The sequence below is a fragment of the Pseudophryne corroboree genome, chromosome 5 (genome assembly GCF_028390025.1).
Source record: "Pseudophryne corroboree isolate aPseCor3 chromosome 5, aPseCor3.hap2, whole genome shotgun sequence".
Taxonomy (NCBI): Eukaryota; Metazoa; Chordata; class Amphibia; order Anura; family Myobatrachidae; genus Pseudophryne; species Pseudophryne corroboree.
This window is the reverse complement of record NC_086448.1, coordinates 671227478-671242459: the sequence shown is the minus strand read 5'-3', so window position 1 is coordinate 671242459 and position 14982 is coordinate 671227478. Positions and strand designations below refer to the sequence as shown.

General features: G+C 42.2%; 1 protein-coding gene across 1 annotated transcript in view; it reads right to left on the bottom strand.

Annotated features, from left to right (window-relative positions):
* Nucleotides 1-14982, bottom strand: part of RP1 (RP1 axonemal microtubule associated) — a 1008071-nt gene that overhangs the window by 781923 nt on the left and 211166 nt on the right. Inside the window, exons 7-9 of the mRNA XM_063923729.1 lie at nt 9821-9972; nt 7487-7565; nt 6263-6338 (exon numbers count right to left, since the gene is read on the bottom strand). Coding sequence (XP_063779799.1) covers nt 6263-6338; nt 7487-7565; nt 9821-9972 — 307 coding nt within the window. The remainder of the gene's footprint in view (nt 1-6262; nt 6339-7486; nt 7566-9820; nt 9973-14982) is intronic.

Genomic DNA, 14982 nt, shown 5'->3' with positions numbered 1-14982 from the left:
CTCATCCGTATCCGTGAGGGTGACGAGTGGAAGACCGCCTTTAACACCCGTGACGGACATTATGAGTACCTCGTCATGCCCTTCGGATTGAGTAATGCTCCAGCTGTCTTCCAGCATTTTGTCAATGAGATCTTCAGAGACATTTTATACCGTCATGTCGTGGTCTATCTAGACGATATCCTCATTTTTGCCAACGATTTAGAGGAACATCGTTTTTGGGTTAAAGAGGTTCTGTCCCGTCTCCGTGTCAATCATCTCTATTGCAAATTAGAGAAACGCGTCTTTGAAGTCAAGTCCATTCCGTTTCTAGGGTACATTGTGTCCGGTTCCGGACTAGAGATGGATCCTGAGAAACTACAAGCAATCCAAAATTGGCCGATACCCTTAACCCTCAAAGGGGTCCAGAGGTTCTTGGGGTTCGCCAACTATTACCGAAAGTTTATACGAGACTTTTCCACCATTGTGGCGCCTATTACTGCTTTCACTAAGAAGGGTGCTAACCCGTCCAAGTGGTCTGAAGAAGCCATGCAAGCATTTCATCTTTTAAAACAAAGGTTCATCTCTGCGCCTGTTCTGAAACAGCCTGACATCGACTCTCCTTTCATCTTAGAGGTGGATGCCTCCTCCGTTGCAGTAGGAGCGGTGTTATCTCAGAGGGCTAAAGATGGCCATTTACACCCTTGCAGTTTCTTCTCCCGGAAGTTCTCCCCAGCTGAGCGCAACTATGCCATTGGCGACCAGGAGTTACTAGCCATCAAGCTCGCTCTAGAAGAGTGGAGGTATCTGTTGGAGGGAGCTTCTCATTCAATCACCATACTTACAGACCACAAGAACCTTTTATATCTGAAAGGCGCACAATGTCTCAACCCTCGTCAGGCCAGATGGGCACTTTTCTTTTCCAGGTTCGACTTTAAACTCCAGTTCTGTCCGGGCTCTCAGAATCGCAAGGCCGATGCCCTTTCCCGCTCATGGGAGCAAGAAAATGAGTCAGAGTCTTCAGACAAGCATCCTATTATAAATCCGTTGGCATTCTCCACGGTAGGGATGGACTCTACGCCCCCATCAGGGAAAAGTTTTGTGAAACTGATGCTAAGGAAGAAGCTCATGCATTGGGCCCATGCTTCCCGTTTTGCCGGACATACAGGTATCCAAAAAACCCTGGAGTTTATCTCTAGGTCCTATTGGTGGCCAACTCTGAAAAAGGACGTCTTGGAGTTTATTGCATCTTGCCCAAAGTGTGCTCAACATAAGGTATCCCGCCAGTCGCCTGCGGGGCAACTGGTTCCACTATCTGTTCCCCGTCGACCTTGGACCCATTTGTCGATGGATTTTATTACAGATTTACCCATGTGCAACAAGTTCAATACCATCTGGGTGGTAGTTGATCGGTTCACCAAGATGGCACACTTCATTCCTCTCACCGGTCTTCCGTCAGCTTCCAAGTTGGCTCAAGTATTCATACAAGAGATCTTCCGACTCCACGGTCTTCCAGAAGAAATTATCTCAGATCGAGGAGTTCAATTCACAGCCAAATTCTGGCGAAGTTTATGTCAAGTCCTTCAAGTCAAGCTAAAGTTTTCCACGGCTTACCATCCTCAGACCAATGGTCAAACCGAGAGGGTGAATCAGGACTTGGAGGCCTTCCTCCGCATCTATGTGTCCTCCTCTCAAGATGACTGGGTTCAATTACTTCCCTGGGCCGAGTTCTGTCATAACAACCAGTATCATTCTTCATCTGCTTCAACACCATTCTTCACTAACTTTGGATTCCACCCTAAAGTCCCTGAGTTCCAACCGCTTCCAGCAACTTCTGTTCCCGCAGTGGATATCACCTTGCATCAGTTTGCCAATATCTGGAAGAGCGTACGATCAGCTCTGCTCAAGGCATCGTTCAGGTACAAGAAGTTTGCGGATAAGAAGCGTCGAGCAGTTCCTGCTCTCAAGGTGGGTGATCGGGTATGGTTATCCACGAAGAATTTGAGGTTAAGAGTTCCCAGTATGAAGTTTGCACCTCGCTATATCGGTCCTTTCAAGATTGAACAAGTAATCAATCCTGTTGCTTACAGACTTCAGTTGCCTCCCTTCTTAAAAATACCCAGGACATTCCATGTTTCCCTGTTGAAACCGCTGATCTTGAATCGGTTTCATTCCTCACTTCCTCCAACTCCGAAAGTCCAAACTCAACGAGGCGTTGAGTATGAAGTGGCCAAGATCCTGGACTCACGTCACCGTTACGGTCAACTACAGTATCTTATTGACTGGAAGGGTTACGGCCCTGAGGAACGTTCATGGACCAATGCTTCTGATGTCCATGCTCCTGCCTTGGTCCGGAGATTCCATTCCAAGTTTCCTCAAAAGCCAAAGAAGTGTCCTGGGGCCACTCCTAAAGGGGGGGGTGCTGTCACGATCCGGGTATCTGGACGCCATTTCTTACCCATCAGATGCCTCCTAAGGCTGGCTCAGCGCTCCAGGACCGGATCCCATCTGTTATCCTAATGTTCACATTCCTGCATCCTCTCCTGTCTCTCTGAGACGCTGACACAGTAACGCCTTATTACATCTGGCATGGCGTCTCCCGCGGCCTCCGCCGCCGTCCCTGAGCTTCTGCATGCAGAGTGTCAGAGTGGCGATTACGTCAGCCGCGGCCTCCGCTGTGTCCGCGTGGTTGGATGTGCACTTGTCAGCCTGGCGTCTCCCGTCTCCAGTGGCCGGCGCCGCCATTACTGTTTTCATTACCACATGGATTACAAACCAAACTTCCCTCCAAGTGTCTGCATGGGCGCAGCCATCTTGGATTCTGTCAGCTGATCATTTCCTCCAATCTGTTGTCAGTATTGTTAATCTGCATAATTGCCTAGCCAATCCCTTCCTTGCTGCAGGTATAAATACACTGTGCCTGAGCAAGGAAGGCGTCAGTGCTTTGGTTGTCAAACCTAGTTCCTGTTTGTCTCTCTCCTGTGATTGTCTTCCAGGTTCCAGCTCCTGTCTCAAGACTTCCACCATAGAGACCCGCACCAGCATTCCACCTGCGGTGTAGCCTGACTCTCCAATCCATTGTGGATTCATCTGTTTCCAGCTACAACATTACCTGCTTCCAGCCCAGCTTCCAGCAGAGTACAGCTTCTCTTAAAGGGCCGGTGTCCTTTCTACACTTTACCACTCTCCACCGGTATTATTATTTCTCCGCTCTCAAGTTCTACATTTCAGTTCATATTTCATCGCTCCCAAGTTCATTTATTATTTAACTGGTTCCAGCCAGTATCCACTCCGTGCTAACAACAGTCTGGTTCCAGCCAGTATCCACAGTAGCCGTTTTATCTTCAGCAACCCAGCTTTTCCTGGAACACCAGCTGGTACAATCCTGGGTTATCTCCATTGCTACAGTCGGGCCTGGTAAGGACTTTCCATCTAGAAGATTATAAGAACTATCTCACACTACCAGTGCCCTGTGGCTCCTGCCATCCTGTAGTACCCAGGAACTGTATTTATTCTTTGCTGACTTTTACGTTTTCTTTTACTGCTGCTGTGTTGCGGAGTTGTCATAATAAACATCATTGACTTTTATCCAAGTTGTCGTGGTCACGCCTTCGGGCAGTTATTATTCATGTTACTTACATGTCCAGGGGTCTGATACAACCTCCCAGGTTCCGGTACATCTCAGCCCCTACAACTGAGGCTGCCTCCCGTCAGCTCAGGCCCTCAGTTGTGACAGCAATGGACTACTGTACCGTACTGCTATATATATACTGGTGGTCAGCAAAATTCTGCACTGTCCTCCTACTATATACTGCGCACAACTACAATGCAGCACAGATATGGATAGTATACTTGACGACACAGAGGTAGAGCAATGGACTACTGTACTGTACTGCTATATATATACTGGTGGTCAGCAAAATTCTGCACTGTCCTCCTACTATATACTGCGCACAACTACAATGCAGCGCAGATATGGATAGTATACTTGACGACACAGAGGTAGAGCAATGGACTACTGTACCGTACTGCTATATATATACTGGTGGTCAGCAATATTCTGCACTGTCCTCCTACTATATACTGCGCACAACTACAATGCAGCACAGATATGGATCGTATACTTGATGACACAGAGGTAGAGCAATGGACTACTGTACCGTACTGCTATATATATATATACTGGTGGTCAGCAAAACTCTGCACTGTCCTCCTACTATATACTGTGCACAACTACAATGCAGCACAGATATGGAGCGTTTTCAGGCAGAGAACATAGATATTTGCAGCACACTGAGCACAGATATTTGCAGCACACTGAGCACAGAGATTTGCAGCACACTGAACACAGAAACTGAGAGAACACAGCCACGTCCTCTCGCTATCATCTCCAATGCACGAGTGAAAATGGCGACGTGCGGCTCTTTATATGCAATACGAATCTCACAAGAATACGACAGCGGGATGATGACGTTCGGGAGCGTTCGTGTTAACCGAGCAAGGCGGGAAGATCCGAGGCTGCCTCGGAACCGTGTAAAATAGGTGAAGTTCGGGGGGGGTTCGGATCTCGAGGAACCGAACCCGCTCATCTCTAGTATTTATATATTAGTGGTTGTATGCTAGGTGGCAGTATTTTTCAATCTTTTCGGTATCTCAAGATTTAGATTACCTCAACATGCCCCAACACGATTCAAAATTCAGTTAAGAGCCGAAGGGGGGAAGGGGGGATTCAATAAGGATTAGTGAAGCCAATCCCTGGAAACTCAGATGTTTATGAGTCCCAAAATTACCCAGGATTATAATAATTTATTCTCATCTCTGGACGCATTATCCGGTCCTCTCAAGCTCTCCCAACTAGCCATGGAAAAGGTTAGAGATAAGCGGGTTCAGTCCTCCTACTATATACTGCGCACAACTACAATGCAGCGCAGATATGGATAGTATACTTGACGACACAGAGGTAGAGCAATGGACTACTGTACCGTACTGCTATATATATACTGGTGGTCAGCAATATTCTGCACAGATATGGATCGTATACTTGATGACACAGAGGTAGAGCAATGGACTACTGTACCGTACTGCTATATATATATATACTGGTGGTCAGCAAAATTCTGCACTGTCCTCCTACTATATACTGCGCACAACTACAATGCAGCACAGATATGGAGCGTTTTCAGGCAGAGAACATAGATTTTACTCGGTTCTCAAAACGGCATCTTATTGGCTCACGGATGTCATGTGTTTTGGATAGCCAATAAGAAAAATCCGGATAATACCGAACTGGCGTTAATTTTGGTGGTACATTCAAACCTTCTCATCTCTAGAATAGATGGAGTCCCATGATACATTTTCACTGATGGCACAGAGGACACGGGTGATGGATGACAGAAAGGACAGGAGAGGGAGATGGATGTCACACAGGGCACAAGAGGAAGATGGATGTTTGGGAGAGCATGAGGGGAAGATCAATAGCAGAGAGGACAGGAGGGGAAGATGGATGGTAGAGACTATACTTTAGATGGTGGATCAATATGTAGTAACTCGGTATGACCTTTAAAAAAGGACAGAATAATAATATTTTCTTTGACAATTCAATCCTCGGGATTGAGATTATAAAAATTAGGTAGGACTGGCTTCCGTAGTGAGGAGCTGCTAAGAAAGCTCATGGGGGAGCTCAGAAATCTCATTGAGTATCTGAGAAGAGCGGTGAGCTACAGTATGTGGAAGAGTTGTGGTGTGTTCTACAGGAGAATGGAAAAATAAAACATGAGCTCAGGAGGAACCTACGCAATACAAGGATTTTGTTCTTGTGTATTTATCTGCTAAAATGAAAGTTAGAAGCCTCCTGGCTTTCCATGAGTTGTAGAAGTGCTGGAGTGCCCGAAGGTTGACCAGGTGTTTTTGTTACGTTTTTTTATATTTCTGATAAGTCTGAGTTTACCCTACATTGCACATAAACGCTGTGTCACTGACCAAAGGATTTTAAAATAATCCCATTACAATATTATGGGGTCTATTTACTAAGCCTTGGATGGAGATAAAGTACCAGCCAATCAGCTCTTAACTGCCATATTATAGGCTGTGTTTGAAAAATGACAGTTAGGAGCTGATTGGCTGTTACTTTATCACCGTTAACTGTATCTCCATCCAAGGTTTAGTAAAGAGATCCCTAAATATTATTTCTTCATACGATGACTAAAGCGCTTACATACACAAAAGCACCTTATAAAATTCAATAAAGTAAGAAATAAACTACTTTAAAAAAAAGAAATGAACCAACCTGTTACAGAAAAAGGTATAGTCCTTGTCTTTTAATTCATCATGAACCATCACTTTCTCCAGGTACCAGCCATTACCTAGAAAATCATAACAGTAAATCAAGAAACCAATAAAGTAAGGGCCTCTTTACCTTTATTAAACTCATCCCTAGATTGTGTAATGGATAAAAATCCATTCAAAAACAAATTAAACAATTCAATTGTTGTTTATTAGAAAAGAAAATTATTGTACAGAAGATTTTTCTTGAATATGTAAATGGCTAAATAATAAATGCAATTTGGGTTACGCTTCTTAAATTGTAATCTACCATTCAACTATACGGGGGAAATTCAATTAGCCATGGCAATTTATTGGGCTAATTGTAACAGCCGGGCTAGGCAGATAATGGGGATTTTTTTTCAAGCCTGAGGCTCGAACTCCCCCCAACCCCACCCCCACCCCCAGGTATATAGCCTGTTTTCAGGCGCTACAGACATGTTAATCCATAAATCTGGGAACATATTTGGATTCTATGGGTTAATGCCCATTAAAAAGGTAATTTACCAGACACATAAATATAATTGAATGACCCTGGGCATTAAAGAGTTAGGTCACCACCGCTTTTCACCTTTGGTAAATTACTGTATACTATTGAAATCCCCTTTTTCTTTAAAACCATTCCTTTACTGTCACCATTAGAGATGAGCAAAATATTTAAGCATATTTTGAATTTCTATGAATGTTGGGAATCTGAAACATTCAAAAATGTCCCATTAAACCTTTTGGGACTCCACAATAAAATTGCTTTTTAAATGTTATTTGACTCCAGTGATGCAGAGACTAATGTAAATGCCTGCATGTTCTTGGTATAATGTACAGCATATATAGATAAGTATAAAATCAATTAATACTATATAAAAAAATAAAACATTTTTTATAAGTGAATTGGTAAGAACCAAACTATTCCCAGAAATCATCAGTCATGTTATGCACCAAACCACTGGAGTTTCGCTCATCTCTAGTCACTATCTACTTGCAATGATTAAGGGGTTGATGCATCAAGCAGTGAAAAGGGTGGAGAAGTGCACCAGTGAAGTTGCTCATAGCAACCAGCTTGTATTTATTATTTACATAATGGGCAACTTCCCCACTCTTTTCACTGTTTGATGATTCAATCCAAATCTCACTCAAATGTTACAGTTTAACAAAGTCTATTAAGTGTTTAGGAGAATGAATGTTCTTTTACCTGGTTCAAGTCCATCATGACCTATGACGGCTGTGTGCAAGTCACCAAGATGCACAGCTTCCAGAGAGAATGTATCAGTCTGAGCAAAATAAAAAAACAAAGAAAAATCAGACTGGAAATTGAATCCATTTCAGACAACAATTCTGCTGGTACAGTTCTGAAATGTACTGTAAATGTTTTCATTCATTTTGGTTAAAGTGGTGATAGACTATTTTCATAGTAAGTTATAATGATCGTTAGTATGTTAGGCTATCGTTTTAATCTGGAATAACTTCATACTGTTATGTATAGCCTGGATTCTAACCTCTCTCATTGCAGTCAGACATCTTACTCATGGAGCTATTTGCTCCTCTAAAGGAAGCCTGCAAATTCTAACTATATGAATCTGCTTGTACACTTGTAAAAATAATCAGCAGTGCAGCGGACCAGATCTATATAGTGTGTGGGGAATTGGATGTGTTGCTGCACACAGATCTGCCTAGTTGCAATGGTTTTGAACTGACAATTACTAGTAGCTTCATATAGTAAGAATTTGGAGGCTGTGAATGCAAGAGCAAATATCTCTATGAGTAAGGTGTTAGACTGTGATTTGATAGGTCATGGGTTTGAACCTCGGGTATGACAGTATTTTTAAATGTGTGTGTTAATTAAAAGAGGACAAAACTAAAGGTACACATCAGCACCTGTACCTACAGATGTCTTTCTACCTGGGGTGCAACAAGGGCCAGTGCTAGGGTGTGCAGCACCACCCTGTAAACTATAAATGTGTGCCCTTCTTCAAAAATGTCTTCATGACATGTCACCTGCACCCATATAATTTTATTTATCCCTCCGGAGCCATTTTCCTTGTGATTTGCGCATGCACAGTAGGTATGTCCTTGGGAATAAGGTGCAGGTGCCATTTTTCCACACAAAGCCAGAGTCTACAGCGCTGCAGCGACTTACAGAGAGGAGGGGGACCGCACAGATCCTGAACACTGGCCCTCTCCTCTGTTAATAGCCCCTGGAGTGGATGTGGAATAAAGATGATTGAAATCCGAATCCAGTAGCTTGGAGTGTTCTGAAAGTATAGGTGTTCCATAATTGTATTTTTTTTTTCTGGGCGCACATGCCTTATCAGCAAAGCACAACATTTTGTTACATTACTGCTAGTACATGTAGTGGGAGGGCTATTGTATATTTAAAATTGGGGATCAGATGACTGTTACTCTAGTAGGTTTAGGGCTTGGCCTAGTTATGAAGTAAGTCATTGCTCTAGATTAGAACCACCGTTTGGATTACTTGATGTAATATTAGATTTAAGGTTGGTTTTGCCTGAGGCTAGTGTAATTACTAAGAGTAAGCTGGCCATACTGTATACTGTTATAAATAGTTTTTGTGCGGCCGCATGGGAGGAAGGGTACTAATAGGTGGCGGCCACTGAGCGAGTAGAGTGGGTGCGACCACTCAACCCCCACACATCACGCAGAGAGAGAGAGAGAGAGAGAGGATACTGCTTCTGCAACTGCCTCTGTCTCCTAGTGCAGCACACAGCAGCATATGCTGTGCTGGGGAAAGAGGCTGCTGCACGAAAGTGGCCCTATGCTGCACGAAAGTGGCCTCATGCTGTCTACAATGGGGAAGGGGGAGGTAGCGGGAACCTCCAAAATGCCCAGGCTGGGGTAAAGAGTACCCACTCCCACCCCCTCTCAGTGCCACTGCTCAAAGTGTATGGCCATGATATCTGCTGGTTTTCAGGCAGTCATCTGTTCTAATAGGCATTTTATCTGACAGTGTATGCTCAGCATCAGGATTACATTTCCAGATCTAAGAAACACATGAAATCCAGAACATAATAGATCCTCTCTAAACTGAGCTCTCCTCATATTTTCCTATTACACATTTATAGTCTTTCCCCATCCAGACATCACTAACCCTAATAGTGTACATGAAGACACTGTGCCATAAGCTAACATTCATTATACCTATGTATGACAATGGTCTTCGTTAAAGCAATAAAACATTAATAGCATTAATCTAGAACAGTGAAATGAAAGACAATGGAACAGAACTACACTATCCTAAAACACATCACATATAATCACAATACCAAAAGCAATCTACTAACAAGCAATTACAAATCATTTCATTTTACACAGCAGTTTAATTATCTCTCATACTGTGGGTTGCATTTTAACGATTAGATACTGTATTTGTATAGCTAAAAAATAAATCTAGTTTCCTTTTCTATTTATACATTTTGCATACAATAAGTTCTTGTAGATTGTGAATTCTTGCTGGGAACTTTAACTAATACATAGAGAAAACATATAACGAATCTTACACAATACTCACTTGTCCTTTAATAAAAGGGGTTGGCTTATTGGATCTCAGCAATTGTCTGGAACCTGTGTCACCATATTCCCCATACAAAGACATGTAGACGTTGGCTTCAGTTCCTGCATTCCATAGATCTCCAGTGACCACCTGTAGTTTGTACTTTGTCACTGGAAAAAAACAAAACACTTAATTTCAACACATAGGGGGGAATTCAATTGTTTGAAAAGTCGGTTGGGTGTCTGTTTTTTCCTGTCTATTAGATAGGAAAAAACAGACACCCAACTGACTTTTCAAACATTTGAATACCGCCCATAGTAGTTTAATATTCTGAGATTTTTTGAAGTGTACTTCATTACTCCATGATTATTCTTTCATTACACTGCCCTTGATTGGCTGCTTGTCTATAAAGTAGGTGGGCCGGGCTTGCCAATCTTAGCTCATTTGTGTTGGATATGCTCTAGTGAGCACGAACAGTTAGTATGAGGGTGGTTCGATAATTAAAGTAATAAGACCTCTCAAGTGTGTAATGTTTTCAATTTCATTCTAATTCCCTGCCAGGCCAGAGCAGGTAGACCTCTGCTTGCCCTCATGGCCATTAGACTACGCCTCATATCAGTCATACTATTCCAACATCAGTTGTAAGACGGTGGGGCTGGTGGTAACATTACACTTAGTGGTACTTAAATTTTGAATTTTTTTATAGGGCCATATTCATAATTTATAACAATAATTATTTCTAACATTAAAAAGGGCACACTTATTATTTATAACTTGAAAGTTGACAAATGGTTTTATTTTCAACTCTGAACCCATGGCAACAGGTATCATGATAGTATTACAGTACATGTACAGTGGTAGATTGGCCTGGGCATTCCTAGGTCTGGAATTGATGCTAAGTAGCACACCCCAATAGGGAAGGGGAAGTGGGGAAGGGGTTTCTAATAGTTTTTTCTACACAATGAAAAGCAACTATCAACTTTCAACTATCTTGTCTGTCAGAACACCTTTTTTTTTGCTTTTTGTTTTCAGCTGGTTATCCTGCAGTTTATGTAAGCATGGGTTAATCTGTTTAGTGATTTGCAGTATTTATTTATTTATTTGTAGTTTTAAATCATGAAGGAGTTTTGCAGCAGTTCAAATTAAAAAATTATGTTTTGTTCTACAAATGTATTTAGTTTTTGCTTTTAATAAATCCAGCAGATTTCAATTTGTCCCCCCCCCAAAAAAAATCATTAGATTTTTTGCAATACATCTGCTACCATACCTGGACCTTGCTATGTCCTAAATAATGTCATGTTCCTCTCCCAATGATGTTACAAATGTTAGCTGACACAAGCCCTCAAGCTTTTGTGTTGTTGGATAATTATGAGAATCATTAAAACTAACAGGCTATCTCTTAAGGTCCATACACATTAGACGATGTCGCTCTTTGCCGGGCCGGTTGGTCGGCAGCCGACTGTACACACTCCCGGGCTGGCCGGTTGGTCGGCGGCCGACCGGTTGGTCGGCGGCCGGCTGTACACACTGAGCGACATGACCGCTCATATCGCTCAGTGACGTCACGCCTCCGCCAGCTGTGCATGCAGGTCGTGGATGACAGTCCAGGTCTTGCATGCATGCCCTACCGACAGTGACGATCGTTGCCAACTTGCGGGGCCGCACATCGGTCGTGGCTGGCAGTATACACACTTGGCGATAAAATGAGCGACGTTGCTCAGGGACGGGGAAAATGAGCAACGTCGCTCATTTTATTGGCAAGTGTGTATGGGCCTTTAGACTAGATATGAGGAAGAGAAGATTATTAATGGCAACTGTACTGAATGGTGAGCTCTACAAGCATGATGATGATGATGACAATAATAATAATAATAATAATAATAATAACAACAACAATAATAATAGTAATAATGTTTTAAAAAGCATTTTTCTCCCAATAGGACTGAAAGTGCATTACATTTGCTCAAAATACTTAACAGGAAAGAGAATTAAGCAATTGGGTTCTATTCTGTTAGAAACTAAAGAGACATCAGTGGAAATGCTTGACAGGTAAGTCTTGAGTTTGTTTTTGAAGGATTCTAAAGTGGAGGCTTCTCGAACTGTGTGGGGCAGCGATCATATAAATTAGGTAAATTCCTATTGCAAGAATATTATTTTAACCAAAATCAAATAATGATTATCTTAAACATATTATTATTTATGTGAAGCTATCATGGTTTTAAATGTAAGCAGTTGTGAAAACACAAATAATCCAAGTGCAGTGTACATTTCCAAAAGAAACATGTTTTTTGTGTCTGGAGGTCATAGTGCCATGGAATATCTAATAATTAATAACAGTATTTTAATATAACACAGAAGAATCTGTAACTTTTTATTAAAAGCATGTTTGTGTCTATATACAGCGGCTGAATCAACTACTGTTATATTTACAGTAAAACTTGTATCCTGATTTTACTACCATCATCTCTAGAATGAACTATTGTAGCACAACTTAACTATAAATGGATTAGTTATAAAATGAAGTTAAATACAAATCAGAATGCTCTTATATTAAAAAAAGAAGAAAACTGTTCCAGACAAGTTCATTGTAATGCAAAGGGCCTGGTAAAAATAGCCTAATTTGTGTCTTCACCTATTAACAACCAACATGTGGCCTGGCAAAGTAAAAATACATTTCTAACTGACCAATAAAAAATATCGAAGACAGAATGTTATTTTAAGCAGAGTCTAGCCACAGAAAAGCTGCATTGGAATAAGTTATATATTCTTATTTGGTAATTACAAATCAGTTTGAAAATAGTGCAGAGAGCATTCAAAGGCGGAGAGTGGAATCATTACAGTAATTGGGTTTTCTGGGTAAAATGTAGCAACCTGTCATAGAAAGGTTCCTATAAAATATGAGTTTGGATAAATGAATACCAGTAAAGCACTAGTATTTTCCACAGCAAAAAACAAAACAACCCTGATATTCACAGTATTTCTGTGTTAGTTTAATAATTAACTGATTATCTTTTAATGGTGTATTGTTGGTCATGTAGCTTGGCTGGCATAGCTACGTAAAATGGATAATCTGTTCAGCTCCTATTAATTACAGTAAAGCAGGACAGTAGAGATTGCTGCAGTACAATGATGATTAGAACTGTCACTGGATGGAAAGAAGAATTTTTCTTGAACAATGACAAGAAAAGCTCTGAAAACAGACTACCTGGCTGGCAGCTGAAACGTCCAACAAGTCATGCTGCTCTCACCCTGCTCCTCTTTGCCATATAGCGCACTGTCCTCCCTCGTTAGGAGCTTAATGTGCTCTCTGCTGTGTTACAGCTAATAGCAAAGGCAGTGGTTCCTAAACTCGGTCCTCAAGGCACCCTACCAGTACAGGTTTTAAGGATATCCATGTTTGAGCACAGACAGTGTAATCAAAATGAATTAGGTACTAATTAAGTTAGCTGCACTCAAGCATGGATATACTTAAATCCTGAATTGTAACAGTGCTTTGAGGAAGCAGTTTGGGAACCACTGCCATAAGGCATTTATAGCCCTAGACTATGAAGAGCTCAGTGTTGTGCTGGGTAGAGGGGCAGGGTACCATCTACCACCGAGGCTTCTAAAATTTTACAGCTATAGGTCCACTTTTTGGCCGGAAGACCAGCAGAAGAAGCTCGCCAGCTGCTCCAATTGTGTTGCATAAATTCACTCAGGATGGCCAGGCAGTGTTTTCTATTCGTCTCCTGGCTGCCTGTCAACTTGGGTTGCCCGTGCCACGAGTCAGGACAGGAGATCTACGGGAATCCCACTGCGGGGTCCAGTGTCAATGACACTACTGTCAGTGCATCACCAGCTGGATCCCTCTGCTGCTCTAGCCTACCCTGCTTCCTGCTATGTATTATGAATCCAGTATCACAATCATGTGTAGAAGCCATGATCCTCTCGGACATAATGCTGAAATTTGCGGTAGTATGGAAGGGGGTACTTAATGTTGTGAAGTGCTCGCCACTCTCAGAGACCTGCTGCTGTAGCCTGTGACAGATAGTGGCTGTCCAGCGCTCTCCTATTCCCACCGCCTTCCCCCCTCTCTCTCTGACACCTCTCCATATCTCTCATGCTCCTCTCTCTCCCTATCTCTCCTTCTTTGTATCTCCCTTTCTCTTCCTCACACTCTCTCTCCCTCTCTGCTCTTGCCCCCACCTCTCACTCTCTCTGTGTGTGTCCCTTTCTCCCTCCCTGACACCCTCTCATTCTCTCCCTGACATACTCTTTATCTCTCTTGTCAAAGTCAGAAAAATATCACGCTACACACTGCCATATTTGCACCTCATGCGTGTCCCCGCTGCGTGTGCATGAGCTCTCCCGTGCGTGCGCATACTCGCTGTTGCGTGCACCCGCAGGCGCTTGGTATGCGCATTTGCGGTAGAGTTTGTATGCGTCTAGCGTGCGACTCAATCGTAACATATTTTAACCATATAATGTATTTTGTAGATTATGGTCCCTTTGATAGAATCTGAAAGTTTAGTTAATGTAGCATGTTCATAGACAAAGAGATCCCTCTTTGTTTGATACGAAGGGTCAGACAGGAGTTATACAGTGGTGTTTAGTATCCATCGGAAGAGTATTTAATTAGCAATATTCCGGTGTTGGTTTGAAGCGGATAACTCGCTCGTGCGAATAGTTATGGACATAAGAAGTTTATGAACATTTACTGTATTTGCACTTTATTATCCATGCGGCGGGAAACCTAGTTTCCCACCCACCTGAGCAGTTGGAAATAGTCACATCCCACCTGTATGAATCAACCTATGACCTTTTGTTATAATGCGAAGACGAATTCCTGTGTCCAATGAACAATAAGAATATAGGGACCATTGTACTGTATTGTGTGTAGGGTATAAAAGGACAAGCCGATCTGGGCCAGCTCTCTATTCTCTTCAACGGTTCTCATTGCTGATAATCGGGAGCTGGATATCCAGAAGGCGCATGCGATTGTTTCCCTTTGTGCGTAAGTTTCTCTGCAATCATATTGTCTTTATTGTTATAAGCCATTCTCTCTCGTTCTCCCTCTCTCTCTCTCTCTCTCTCTCTCTCCCCTTTCCCCCTTTTAAAGTAATTGTATCTTTATTGTGTTTTATGTGTAGTTACTTGGTTAGGTATTTTATGTTATCTTGGTAGTGTATAACTTGTATTGT